General features: G+C 47.0%; 1 protein-coding gene across 6 annotated transcripts in view; it reads left to right on the plus strand.

Moving 5' to 3' along the window:
• Window positions 1-15,309, plus strand: part of LOC133423615 (NACHT, LRR and PYD domains-containing protein 12-like) — a 112,492-nt gene that overhangs the window by 91,283 nt on the left and 5,900 nt on the right. For 5 of the 6 annotated variants that reach the window (XM_061713857.1, XM_061713858.1, XM_061713862.1 and 2 more), the window contains one exon: window positions 15,100-15,276. The exons of the other annotated variant lie outside the window; for it this stretch is intronic. In XM_061713857.1, coding sequence (XP_061569841.1) covers window positions 15,100-15,276 — 177 coding nt within the window. The remainder of the gene's footprint in view (window positions 1-15,099; window positions 15,277-15,309) is intronic. 6 annotated transcript variants of the gene reach the window in all.

Raw genomic sequence — 15,309 nt, forward strand, 5'->3', positions numbered from 1 at the left:
GTGTGCAGACCAAGACCTTCTGCACATACAGTAACAGCAAGGTCTGGTTCACACCGAACCTCAGAAAACTGCGCCGAGACAAGGAGGATGCCTACAGGAGCGGCGACCGAGCCCTGTTCAGGCAGGCCAAGAACACACTAACGAGAGAGATCAGGAAAGCGAAGCGATCCTACGGCGAACGGCTGCAGAATCGCCTCTCTGCCAACCCTGACCCCTCTTCTGTGTGGAGAAGAGAAGAAGGGTGAGAGGCACCGCTGGGCGGTACCTCTCACCCTTCTTCTCCTCTCCTTTTCCCTTCCTCTCTTCTCCATTACCATTTTTATCTATTATAAATATCTCATAGCTATCATTTTTGTCCATCGTTCCTGTAGTTTCTTGTGCAGGCCCCCCTTTTTTCTCTTTTGTGCATGTTTGCAGGCCGGAGCCTCGGGAGCTGCATTCTGGCCTGTGTTCCCGCCCCCTTGCCCCCCCCCCCCCCCCCCACCCCCGGTCATCCCATTGCTGCTTCCACCTGCTTACATGGATGTCTGCTGTTGCTGTTGCTGCTTCTGCCTGCCTGCACCCACCCCCCCCCCCCCCCCCACCTCTGGTCATCCCGCTGCTGCTTCCACCTGCCTGCTGTGTGCTGCTGACGCCCCCCCCCCACCCCTGGTCATCCCGTTGCTGCTTCCACCTGCCTGCTGTGCTGCTGACGTCCCTGACTCCCCCAGTCTGGCCTTCGGCAGGAGGGTCCCCCCTTATGAGCCTGGTCCTGCTCAAGGTTTCTTCCTCTTAAAGGGGAGTTTTTCCTTGCCGCTGTTTGGCTTAAGCCTTTTCTCCCACTAAGGGAGTTTTTACCTGCCATTGTTTATGTAATAACTGCTCGGGGGTTTATGTTTATGTTTATGTTTATGTTTATGTTTATGTTCATGTTCTGGATCTCTGGAAAGCGTCTAGAGACATCTGTTGTATAAGACGCTATATAAATAAAATTGAATTGAATTGAATTGAATTGAGAGGCCTGCAGAACATCACTGGGTTCAAAAGAACAGCTTCACGCTCTGCAGGTAACCGCAAACTCGCCAACCAGCTCAACAGCTTTTACTGCTGATACGATGATGACCAGGCCAACAGCTCACCATCATCACCATCATCATCATCATCATCCTCATCATCATCATCATCATCATCATCATCACCATCATCACCATCATCATCATCATCATCATCATCATCATCATCATCACCACCATCATCACCATCATCATCATCATCATCATCATCATCATCATCATCATCATTTCATCATTCTCTGGCATCACCGAGGATAATGCCGAGCCTGAAAAAACTGTGAGACACTTTCTGTCCAGCAAGCTCAAAATGTCTCCTGAAGTAGTTAGGGACATAACCTTCTCTAGGGTTCACAGACTGGGCAGACCGGAAGAAGGAAAATGCAGACCAATAATAGCTCGCTTTGAGCACTACAAACATAGGGAATTGGTGAAGAGCAATGGCAAGGAGCTGAAGGGGTCCTCTTTTTGGGTAAATGAACATTTCCCCAAGGAGATCAATGACAGGAGAAAGAAACTGTATCCGATCATGAAGGAAAACAGCGATCTGGATCACAAAGTGGCCTTGTCAGTCGATAAGCTGTACATAAACGGACAACTGTACAGAGACTCGGAGGTGACCCCCTGGCTCTTTTGAGTCAGTGTTTGTTTTTTGTTTCATTTTTGTTTTTGTTTTTAGTTCATTGCTATGACTACATCCAATACTGATATGCCTGGCTGCATTAAACTGGGCTTGCCCAAGGGCATGGTTCTAGCTCATGTAAATGTATGCAGTCTGCGTAATAAGTATCATGATGTAGAGCGTATTATCAGAGAAAACTGTATCAACATCATTGCTATTTCTGAGACCCACCTTGATGATTCCTTCTCTGATTCAAGTGTAACTATTGATGGGTTTTCTATTTTCAGAAAAGATAGAGATAGGTTTGGAGGTGGAGTGGCTCTTTATGTCCAATATAATTTACCTGCCAAAATACGTAATGATCTGATGAGGGAAGACTTAGAAATTATTTGTGTGCAAGTCCATTTGCCTTATTTAAAACCAATACTGGTATGTTGTTTCTACAGGCCCCCTAGTGCCGATGCTATGTATATGCAGGGGTTGTGTGAGATGTTTGACAAGATAGCAGATTAAAATAGAGAAATGTACCTAATAGGTGATATGAATGTTTGCTGGCTGGTACAGTCATGTCCAAACAGAAATAAGTTGGTCTCTATATTAAATGCTTGTAATTTGTCTCAAATCGTCCCTTGTCCCACAAGAATAAGTCTGGGTAGTGATGGTGTTATCTCTGGTACATGCATTGACCATATTTATACAAATGCTTCTGAACAATGTTCTAAGGCCATTTTGGTTCCTGTAGGTTTTAGTGACCACAATATAATTGCTGTCACTAGATATACAAAAGTGCCAAAACCTAAAGCTAAAATCATTTTGACACGGCCCTACAAGAGATTTAATGAAAATACATTTATTGATGAAATATCGAGGGTAAATTGGAATATGGTGTGCAATGTAGCCGACCCTGAAGCTGCACTGGATTTATTCATGTCTTTATTTATGAATGTTGTAAACAAATATGCTCCTCTAAAAAAGTTTATGGTCAAAAACAGGTCTGCCCCATGGCTTGATCAAAATCTTAGGTCTCTAATGACTGAAAGAGACATGGCCAAAAAGTTATCAGTGAGTTCAGGATCCATTGATGACAGGCAAAAATACTGTTTGCTACGTAATAAGGCAACAAAACTAAATAAGGTTAAAAAAAGAGAGTATTATAAACAAAGGTTATATGATGCAAGATATGATACCAAGCAAATATGGAACGTTCTAAATGAAATCATGGGACGCAAGTCAACTGTGTGCACACCATTAGTGGAATCACATGGACTTGTTCTTACTAAACCAGGTGATATTGCAAATCACTTTAATGATTATTATGTGGATAAAGTATCTAAATTGAGGCAGGCTATGAATATGTCAGACAACTCAGCATCAAATGACTGTATAAAGAATCTTATAATGAAAGATAAAGGTTGTGTCTTTGAATTTCATCAGGTTGATGCCAGTGAGGTTGAGCGGCTTCTCCTCTCACTTCCTGACAGTAAATTAGCAGGCTTAGACAACCTAGATAGCAAACTGCTTAGAATGACTGCTGGTATCATAGCATCTCCTATCTGCTATATTTTTAACAGGTGTTTGGATGTGGGCCTATGTCCAAAGATTTGGAAGGAGGCCAAGGTAATTCCTCTACCTAAGGATACTAAATCTGCTTTCAATGAGGGGAATTCTAGACCTATAAGTATTTTACCTATTTTGAGCAAAATGATGGAAAAGTTGGTGCATGAACAAATTCAGTCTTATTTTGTGTCAAACATGCTTGCAACAGACTCTCAGCATGCCAACAGAGCTGGCCATTCAACTTCAACCGCTTTAATTCAAATGACTGATGACTGGCTTAAAGCTATGGACAACTCTATGATGGTTGGAGTTGTACTATTAGATTTCAGTGCCGCATTTGATGTTCTTGATAATTCTCTATTGATTGACAAACTTAAATGTTATGGTTTTAGTGACTCTGCTTTAAAGTGGATAAAAAGTTATTTGTCTTTCAGATCACAGAAGGTTTATCTAAATGGCAGTCTGTCCAGTAGCAGACGTTTAGAGTGCGGCGTGCCACAAGGGAGCTGCCTGGGGCCTTTGCTCTTTTCATTATTTACAAACGACCTGTCTTGGGCTACTAAATATGCCACTACAGTACTTTATGCCGATGATTCTACTTTATATTACGCTGCACCGTCATGCAACATACTTAATGAGGTCTTGAGTAGAGAGCTAAAAGTGGTGCATGACTGGGTAGTATGCAATAGACTTGCCCTTAACATTTCCAAGACCAAATGTATGGTGCTGGGTACAAGGCATAGGCTAGTTAACAGCCCTATGCTTGATTTAAAGTTGAGTAATTCGCCAGTTAAACAAGTTGAAAATACAAAACTCCTTGGAGTGATGATAGACTGTGCTCTGTCTTGGTCAAACCATATTAATTATATTGTGTCAAAAATGGGCAGAGCGATTGGTATAGCCAGGAAAGGTGTTGCTTGTGTTGCCCAACCACTTTTATGTCAGATTGTTCAGAGTCTTGTTCTATGTCATCTTGACTATTGCTCCACTGTGTGGTCATCTGCTGCTAGTGATGACCTGAGGAAGCTCCAGGTTGTCCAGAACAGGGCAGCACGGTTAGTTCTCGGCTGCTCACCTAGGTCTAATGTGAGCCACATGCATGCCAGCCTTTCTTGGCTTACAGTAGATAAAAGGTTGTGTTTTAATAAGCTTGTACTGTTCAGGTCAGTCATAATCTGTAAAAGTCCTGTTTTTATTTATAGTCAAATAGTTTATAGGAATACTGTGCATGATCACAACACTAGAGGTTCCAGTAATGGACATCTTGTACTACCAGGTCCAAAGACAAATGCTTTAAAGAGAACTTTCATATATCGATCATTGGCTCTTTGGAATAACCTGCCCCAAAACCTCTGCAATACCCTTTTCAGTAAACTTACTTTTAAAAAGAAGTTAAAATTGTATTTGTCACTGTAAGGTTTTTTTTTTTTTGTATTTTGTTTTTGTTTTTTGTTTACCATGCTTTTTTAACAACTCCCATCATGTAACTTGTTTTTAAATTGTAAGGTTTTTTGGTACTGAATACTTATATTAATTAATGTTGTATTTGTAAATTTATTTTGTATGTCTTTTATGTGGACCCCAGGAAGACTAGCTGGTCGCTACGGCGCCAGCTAATGGGGATCCCTAATAAAATCAAATCAAATCAAATCATCATCATCATCATCATCATCATCATCATCATCATCATCATCATCACCATAATCATCATCATCATCATCACCATCATCATCATCATCATCATTCAATTCAATTTCAATTCAATTTTATTTATATAGCGTCTAATACAACAGAGTTGTCTCTAGACGCTTTCCAGAGACCCATACCCAGAACATAAACCCCCGAGCAGTTATTACATAAACAATGGCAGGTAAAAACTCCCCTAGTGGGAGAAAAACCTTAAGCCAAACAGTGGCAAGGAAAAACTCCCCTTTAGGAGGGAAGAAACCTTGAGCAGGACCAGGCTCATAAGGGGGGACCCTCCTGCCGAGGGCCAGACTGGTGGGTCAGGGACGTCAGCAGCACAGCAGGCAGGTGGAAGCAGCAACGGGATGACCAGGGGTGGGGACCGCAGGCCAGCACGCAGCTCCCGAAGCTCCGGCCCAATCAGCAAGTCCCAGGTTGGGGTGCAGGGTCGGGGAAGGGTTGAAAAGGGGCAGGGCCAGGGAGAGGAGTCTTGAGGGACGAACCTTCTCCCCCGCCCAAAAGGGGCCGTTACCCTGCCCCCCTCACTCCCACACTGCAGGTTCCGGTGTCCGGCAAAGGATGCTGCAACATGGACAAAAGAGAGAAAAGGGAGGAGAAGGGGGGGCCAGCACAAGAAACTACAGGAGCGACTCTGACACACTAGAGTTTACACTACCTAGAGATATACCAACACCAGCTAGAGGTTTACTAAACACTAACTATAGGCTTTACTAAACAGAAATGTTTTAAGTTTAGTTTTAAAGGTGGAGGTGGTGTCAGCCTCCTTATCATCGTCATCATCATCATCATCATCATCATCATCATCATCATCATCATCCCCCTCCCTCCCTGTGGCTACACCTCCACCATCCCCCTCCTCCCCCCCCACTGCCCACCTTTTCACACCTCACCTCAGCCAACCCCCCCCACCTCTGTCTACCCCCCTCCCCCCACCCGAGACCCTGCCTGCACTTCAGATCTGTGAGGAAGACTTGTGTCGGTTGTTCAAAAGGCAGAAGATCAGGAAGGCTCCAGGCCCGGACGGCGTGTCCCCTTCCTGCCCGAGAGCCTGCGCCGAGCAGCTGGCTCCCACCTTCACACGGATCTTCAACCGGTCCCTGGAGCTGTGTGAGGTGCCCTCATGCTTCAAACGCTCCACCATCATCCCAGTCCCGAAGAAACCCACCATCACAGGTCTAAATGACTACAGACCCGTCGCCCTGACGTCTGTGGTCATGAAGACCTTTGAGCGGCTGGTGTTGAGCCACCTGAAGGTGCTGCTGGTGTTGACCCACCTGAAGGACACCACAGGCTCCCTGCTCGACCCCCTGCAGTTTACCTACCGGGCAAACAGGTCGGTGGATGATGCAGTCAACATTGGACTGCATCACATCCTGCGTCATCTCGACACCCCAGGGACTTACGCGAGGATCCTGTTTGTGGACTTCAGCTCGCCGTTCAACACGATCGCACCCGCAATCCTCCACCAGAAGCTCACCCAGCTCACCGTGCCTGCCCCCACCTGTCAGTGGATCAGCAGCCTCCACCTGTCAGTGGATCAGCAGCCTCCTGAGTGACAGGAGGCAGCAGGTGAGGCTGGGGAGCATCACATCCAGCACCCGCACCATCAGCACTGGCCCCCCCAGGGGTGGGGCGGGGGGGCATCACATCCAGCACCCGCACCATCAGCACTGGCCCCCCCAGGGGTGAGGGGGAGCATCACATCCAGCACCCGGACCATCAGCACTGGCCCCCCCAGGGGTGAGGGGGAGCATCACATCCAGCACCCGGACCATCAGCACTGGCCCCCCCAGGGGTGGGGGGGGGCACCACATCCAGCCCCCGCACCATCAGCACTGGCGCCCCCCAGGGGTGCGTCCTCTCACCACTTCTCTTCTCCCTCTACACTAACGACTGCACCTCAGGGGACTCTTCTGTGAAGCTCCTGAAGTACGCGGACAACACCACCGTCATCGGCCTGATCCGGGAAGGTGACGAGTCCGCGTACAGACGGGAGGTGGATCAGCTGGTCCACTGGTGCGGTCGGAACCACCTGGAACTGAACCCGCTCAAGACTGTGGAGTTGACAGTGGACTTCAGGAAAAACCCACCGCCACTCCCCCCCCTCACCATCCTCAACAGCACCGTCTCCTCCACAGACTCCTTCAGGTTCCTGGGGTCCACCACAGACTCCTTCAGGTTCCTGGGGTCCACCATCTCCCGGGACCTGAAGTGGTCCACCCACATCAACTCCGTCAGGAAGAAGGCGCAGCAGAGGTTGTACTTCCTGCGGCAGCTCAGGAAGTTTAACCTGCCACAGCAGCTGCTGATCACCTTTTACTCTGCCATCATACAGTCTGTTCTCTGCTCCTCCATCACTGTCTGGTTTGGATCAGCCACCAAACTGGACAGGCACAGACTGCAACGGACAATCAGGACTGCAGAGAGGATAGTTGGGACTAACCTCCCATCTATCGACGACCTGTACCGGTCCAGGACCAGGAAACGGGCAGGTCGAATCTCTGCAGACCCCTCACACCCGAAACACAGTCTGTTGCAACTCCTCCCCTCTGGACGGCGCTACAGAGCTCTGTGCGCCATAACCTCCAGACACAGGGACAGTTTATTCCCGCAAGCAGTTGCTCTGATGAACTCTCACAAATAACAGTCTCAGAGTAACCAAACACATGCAAAAAAAATAAATAAATCCTCTAGCACCCTCTTTAATAATCATGTCTGCCTCACTCTGCTGCAACTCTCACTTTGTACTCACTACCTAAAACTGCTGCACCTTTAAAATGTTTATACTGTATATAGAAATATCACATCTGTTTATTGTTTATTTGTTTATTGTTTACTTCTTTCTTAATAACAAAGAGCGAAATTACCGGAGTCAAATTCCTTGTTGGACAATGTTCGAACCTGGCCAATAAAGCTGATTCTGATTCTGATTCTGATTCTCTGCTTTAGTTTCATCTTAAACTTCCTCTTCTCATTTATTACATAAAACTAAACATGTGAATGTGTCAGACAGGAACAAATGAAGAACCAGAGATGTGTCTGAACCTGGAATAAAACATCTTCACAAACATGAATTAACTTTACAGCTAATACGTTCAGAAATGTCATCCAGATGTTAATAAACTGAGAGAGTCTGACAGACAATAGTGGACAGACTGAATGTGTAGTCGTCCAATATCTGAGTTATAGAGCTCATTTACTAAATAACTTCTTACTGTGGATGAAATCAGTCAAACCAACGTTGGCTTCCTTTGACTAACATTACATTTCATTTTAACAAATACAAGTTTACCAAATATGAAACTCTAAACATTGAAAAACATAATTGTCTGTGTTTTTAATATTATTCTTTAATACATTGGTTAAGATCATTTCATCCAGGTGACATCAAGACATAAGGTGCAACAAATAATGTCTTTTTATGGTTTTCAGTGTGTAAAACTAAATATAAATCCATGTGTGTTGAAGTCAGTAAACTGAAATAAAGCTGGTGTCTAGACGATGAGTTTCCTTCATCAGCAACAAAACATCCAACAAGAACATCAGAAACTTTGTGTTGAAACTATGTCATCACTCAATCAACTTTTTCAGAGAAAATGTTTGAAAAAACTCCTAAACAGACAAATATGTACTGATTAATGAAGAAATGTCTCCTTAAAAACATGGAAATGATGAATATTGTTCATTTATTCATCGTTTATGGAAGAAAACATTTTAACAAATTCAAATTTTTAATGCATTCAAATGCATTGATCACATTAAAAAGTGGAGGTTCCACAATTTAATTCAGTTAATTGAAGATAAAAACAGAAGTAATTGGAACCAAGTAAATCAGATTAAACGTGGGCATTCAGCTTCAAGTAGTGAAGCTAAAAACCAAATATCCAAGCCAGAAATCAGGGAGTGGTTCTGACTCAGACCTGAACAGCCACATTAAGACAGTAGTGAAGTCAGTTATCACTTAACAGCTTCCATCATGATCACAGCGGCCAAACAAACCGTAACCACAGCTGCTACACATGACGCTGGTGACGTTTCTGTCCATAATGAGACGTTCTGAAGCCTAAATGTCCCTTTCTCTCCCTTTACAAGCAAATCTCCACTTTGGCCGGAGTTTTCAGGAATGATGGTTTTTGGAGACTTTGAGCTTCGTTTTGGTGTAAACGAACGGCTAAAACTCATGAAAACAGCAGCGTTGTTGCTGCGTGTAAACGAGGCCTCAGACCTGGACAGGTTGGACTGACGGCTACAGGTGGAGCGTCAAAGTGATCGTCCTGACAGGAAGTGTCTTAGATCCTTGTCAGGCACACAAGGAATGGACACAAATGCAGACAAAGGGAAAACGGTTCAAAAGATTTATTTGAGTAAATCTGAGCAGGCAGGGGTCAGGCAAAAATCCATCCAGGGGCAGGCAAAGGTCAAGGTCCAAAAAGGCTGTCAGCGAAGGCAGAGGTACCGGCAAGGGCTAGGCAAAAACGTGGTCTGGGGGCAGAAAAAGATCAAAAGGTCAAAAACTTGAAAACTCACTTGGCTTGGTAAACGGCTTGAAGGCTTGGAGAACACAAGACAATCTGGCATGGGCTGAGGAGGGACTGAGGCTTAAATGCTGTGGGCATGATTGCACCAGAGTGATTGCAGGTGTTGTCAGGTAGGGGGGAAGGAGCCAGACACACCCACTCAACCTCAGGCCGTGACAGGACCCCCTCTCCGACGGACGCCCCCTGGCGTCCCATCCAAGGCCCCAGGATTGTCACGGTGAAAGTCCTTAATGAGGGAACGAGCCAGGATGAACCTGGAAGGGACCCAACACCGCTCCTCAGGCCCATAGCCCTCCCAGTCGACAAGGTACTGGAGGCCCCTGCCCCTGCGGCGGACCTTCAACAACTTCCGGACAGTAAACACCTCACCACCACCAACGACCCTGGGAGGCGGAGGGGGCCTGGAGGGAGGGGACAAAGGGCTGAGAACCACAGGCTTGACTTGGGAGACATGAAAGGCAGGGTGAACACGTTGCATGGGCCGAGGCAGTGAGAGTCGTACGGTAGAAGGATTGATGACCTTAGAAATTGGGAAGGGTCCAACAAACCTGGGCGCCAGCTTCCGGGACAGGACCCTCAGAGGTAGATTCCTGGTGGAAAGCAGGACCTTCTGTCCAACACTGTAGAGGGGGGCTGCTGAGCGACGTTTGTCAGCCTGCTTCTTAAAGTAGGTCACTGACCTTAGCATACGAGCTCTGGCCTGCACCCAGGTTCGCCGACATCGCCTAATAAACGCCTGAACCGAGGGAACTGCCACTTCCTCCTCCTGTGCTGGAAACAGTGGAGGCTGGTAACCCAGGCAGCACTGAAAAGGGGAAAGACCAGTAGCATTAGTGGGAAGGGAGTTATGCGCATACTCCACCCAGGGAAGCATCTTACTCCACGATGCTGAGTTGGCGGAGGTCATGCACCGGAGAACCACCTCCAGGTCCTGGTTGGCGCGCTCCGTCTGGCCGTTGGTCTGTGGATGAAAACCAGATGACAGGCTGGCAGTGGCACCGATTAGTTTGCAGAATGCCTTCCAAAATTGAGCAGAGAACTGTGGACCTCTGTCTGACACAATATCCTGGGGTAAACCATGAAGTCGGAAAACGTGGGTGATCAGTAGCTCCGCTGTCTCTTTGGCTGTGGGTAATTTGGTCAAAGGAATGAAATGAACTGCCTTAGAAAATCTGTCAACAACGGTGAGAATACAGGTGTTTCCTTCGGACACCTCCAGACCAGTGACAAAATCGATGGCAATGTGGGACCAGGGTCGATGTGGGACAGGAAGGGGTCTGAGAAGGCCAGCTGGGGGTCGGTTACTGTGCTTGTTCCGGGCGCACGTATCACAGGCCGCCACAAACTGCTGCACATCTGTCCTCATGGATGGCCACCAGAAGCGTCGTCTTATGAAGGCCAGAGTCCGCTTCGTACCCGGGTGACACGCCAACTTAGAATCATGTCCCCAGGTCAGTAGCGCAGGGCGAACAGCTGTGGGGACAAACAAGCAGCCAGTAGGCCCATTACCTGGGTCGGGTTCCTGATGCTGAGCCCTCCGAACCTGGGACTCGATGTCAAAACTTGCAGCTCCGACTATCAGCTCGGGAGACAAAATGGGCTTAGGAGCTACAGACTCCTTCTCTGGTGAATAAATCCTGGACAAGGCATCAGGCTTAGTGTTCTTAGAACCAGGGTGATAAGAGAGGGTAAAATTGAAGCGTGAAAAGAACAGAGACCATCTAGCTTGGCGGGAATTGAGGCGTTTAGCTGACCTGATGTACTCAAGATTCTTATGATCCGTCCAAACGAGGAAGGGCAAGACTGCACCCTCGAGGTAGTGCCGCCACTCTTCAAGGGCCAGCCTCACAGCCAACAGTTCGCGGTCCCCTATGGTGTAGTTGCGCTCTGTAGGAGACAGGCGATGAGAGTTATAGGCACAGGGGTGCAGTTTGTTGTCCTTGAGGGACCTCTGGGACAGCACTGCACCGACTCCGGTCTCTGAGGCATCCACTTCGACTACGAACTGCAGAGAGGGATCAGGGACAGTTAACACAGGTGCAGTAGTGAAACAATTCCTGAGTTTAGAGAAAGCATTCTCCGCCTGGGAATTCCAGAGGAAAGGCACCTTGGGAGAGGTCAGCGCTGTGAGTGGGGCCGCAACCGTGCTAAAATTGCGTACAAACTTGCGGTAAAAATTGGCAAAACCTAAAAAGCCTTGGAGGCCACGCCTCGTGGTTGGGGTGGCCCAATCAGCGACTGCCTTAACCTTGGAGGGATCCACATGGACTTGGCCTGCACTCACAATGTGTCCCAAAAATGACATTTTGCTTTTGTGGAACTCGCATTTCTCTGCCTTCACAAAGAGACGGTTCTCCAGGAGTCGTTGGAGGACCTGCCTGACATGATGTCTGTGTTGTTCGAGGGAGGAAGAGAAAATCAAAATGTCATCTATATAAACGAAAACAAAACGATTGACCATGTCTCTCAGCACATCGTTGACCAAGGCCTGAAAAACAGCAGGGGCATTAGTCAAACCAAAAGGCAAAACAAGATATTCATAATGCCCTGTGGGAGTGTTGAAGGCTGTTTTCCATTCATCCCCCTCCTTTATCCTCACCAGGTGGTAGGCGTTACGCAGGTCAAGTTTCGTGAAGATTTTAGCACCTTGTAATAATTCGAAGGCTGTGGACATGAGTGGCAATGGGTAACGATTCTTCACAGTGATATCATTTAAACCTCTGAAATCGATGCCTGGCCTGAGTCCTCCATCCTTCTTTCCAATGAAGAAGAACCCTGCACCAGCTGGGGAAGACGAGGGGCGGATTATGCCAGCGGCCAGGGACTCTGAGATGTACTTGTTCATCGCTTCAGTTTCTGTAGGGGAAAGAGAATAGAGGCGCCCCTTGGGGGGCATGGCTCCCTCCAGGAGGTCAATCGAACAGTCATAAGGCCTGTGAGGAGGAAGGGAGACAGCACGGGACTTACTAAAGACAGTCCTTAAGTCCAGGTACTCAGGAGGGACCGATGACAAGTCTGGGAACTCCTCAGTCCTATCTGGCTCCAGGGAGAGAGAGGTGGCAGCAGAGGTTAAGCAGTGAGAATGGCAAAATGGACTCCAACTCATCATTGTGTTATCAGCCCAGTTAACATGAGGATTGTGAACTGACAGCCATGGGAAGCCTAGGACAATGGGGACATGAAGGTTATCCATTACATGAAAAGATATGTGTTCATTGTGATTACCCGAAATCCGCAATGCAACAGGCTCTGTGACATGAGTGATATGCATGAGACTCCGTCCATCAATTGCACGAGTCAACACGGGCTGCTTCAAGGGAAGCACAGGGATCTTTAACTGACGAGCTGTGGCAGCACAGATGAAACTTTCATCAGCGCCAGAGTCTATGAGAGCTGTGAGGGGATGAGCACCATCCGACAGCAGCAGCAAAACAGGCAAAAAAGAACGCTTAACAGGGGAATTACCTTGAGCAGTGCCCATCAGAAGCCCTGTTTCTACTGATGGGCGTTGGCTTTTAACGGACATTTGAGGCAGAGATGACCCGTCTGGCCACAGTAGAAACAGGCATTCCGGAGGCGGCGGCGCATGCGTTCCTCAGGAGACAGCTTAGCACGATCAAGCTGCATGGGTTCTGGAGGAGGGGCTGCCTCTAGAGGTGCTGGTAATGAGGGGGCAGCGGTAAGCCAGGGACGAGGGCGGGATGAACCTCTCTCAGAGCGCCGTTCCCTTAGTCGAGCATCAATCCTGCCAGCCAGCTTCACCAGCTCCTTGAAGTCGTCAGGCAGGTCCTGAGACACCAGTTCATCCTTTACAGTGTCAGAGAGTCCATTCAAAATAGCATCAAACAATGCAGTATGCCCCCAGCCACACGAGGCCGCCAAAGTACGGAAATCAATGGCATAATCAAAAACAGACCTGCTGCCTTGCTTAAGTTGGAGTAGCTGCCTGGCAGCATCTCTGCCCGTAACAGAACGGTCAAAAACCTCCCTCATTTCATCAGCAAATCTGTTGTAGTCATCACAAACAGGGTCTTCAGAATCCCACATAGCTGTTCCCCACTCCCTTGCCTTGCCAGTGAGTAACGTGATTACATAGGCTACACGTGAGCGCTCAGTAGGAAAAGCAGAGGCCTGCAGCTCAAAAATCAGTGAACACTGAGACAAAAAGGAACGACAGGTTCCGGGCTCACCATTGTAAGGTTGAGGTGGGGGTAGCTTGGGCTCTCTGGCAGCAGGCTGACGTACATAATGCTGACTGGAAGGGGCGTGAGCAGCAGCAGCAGAAGACGAGGAAGCCTGCAGTTGTTGTATCTGAGTGTTGAGAGTTTGAACTGAATTAGCCAAAGAAGTCAGGTTGTGGTCTACCTTACGTAGGGTTTGTTGTTGGGATCCCAGAATGGCTCCATGTTCGGAAACCGCTGCTTGCAGGGTGTTCATGTCTGCTGTGTCCATGGTGGCCAGATTGTTCTGTCAGGCACACAAGGAATGGACACAAATGCAGACAAAGGGAAAACGGTTCAAAAGATTTATTTGAGTAAATCTGAGCAGGCAGGGGTCAGGCAAAAATCCATCCAGGGGCAGGCAAAGGTCAAGGTCCAATAAGGCTGTCAGCGAAGGCAGAGGTACCGGCAAGGGCTAGGCAAAAATGTGGTCTGGGGGCAGAAAAAGATCAAAAGGTCAAAAACTTGAAAACTCACTTGGCTTGGTAAACGGCTTGAAGGCTTGGAGAACACAAGACAATCTGGCATGGGCTGAAGAGGGACTGAGGCTTAAATGCTGTGGGCATGATTGCACCAGAGTGATTGCAGGTGTTGTCAGGTAGGGGGGAAGGAGCCAGACACACCCACTCAACCTCAGGCCGTGACAATCCTCCCGTGGGGGTTTAATTCAGAAATGTCCTTTAATCAAGCAGATCATTAGTTGTTCAAGCAAAGACTTTTCAAGTGCAAGCGATACAGAACCTGATGTTTAGTTTCACACAGACTTCAGAATTTGTTGAATTATTCTGATAAATATACAGAATTCAATCATTCTTATCTTTAACTAAAAGTAAGATATTAACTGATAAACTCAGTTGTAACAGAATTATTAGGTGTTTGCAAGTTAAGTCAAATTATAAATGACACATTACTAAAAGTAAAGTATTTTAATATCTTCTGCTTTCAGAAAACGTCATTTTAACTCTTTATAACATACAAGGATCATTATGATAAAAAGCTCAGGAATCCTGCATAAATGATATAAAACTGGACACATGATATAAAGTCCAGCAGTTCTCCACAGATCCATTCTGGTGTTAATAATTGTTGCTAGATCAGCTTCTGATCTCTAAACTGCTGCTTTGAACAATATTTGAACATCAACACTAATCAAAAGGATTGGTGTGTATGTTGGTGTTTTCATCTTAATCTAGTGTCAGACTTGGACCAGAAAAGCTCAGGATGTTCAGTAAAGGTGAACATGTCAGAGGAACAACCAGGAACCCACATCATGGATGTAACAAAACTGTAAAACCTGTTTTATAAAGTCCAGATACGGTGGTGACCCACATGGACCTGATGACAACGTTGATATTTGAAGAAACTCTTCTCTGATGAGACTGGAACATGTTTTACTTTCTGTTCAGGTTGGAGAGGTGCGGTCTGTCAGAGATCAGCTGTTCTTCTCTGGTCTCAGCTCTGAAGTCCAACCCCTCCCATCTGAAACATCTGGACCTGAGTGGGAACAAGAACCTGCAGGATTCAGGAGTGAAACATCTGAGTGGATTTCTGGAGAGTCCAGACTGCAGACTGGAGGATCTGAGGTCAGACATGTTTTAGTTGTGTGTTCAGATGAA

This window comes from Cololabis saira, chromosome 22, assembly GCF_033807715.1.
Source record: "Cololabis saira isolate AMF1-May2022 chromosome 22, fColSai1.1, whole genome shotgun sequence".
Classification (NCBI taxonomy): Eukaryota; Metazoa; Chordata; class Actinopteri; order Beloniformes; family Belonidae; genus Cololabis; species Cololabis saira.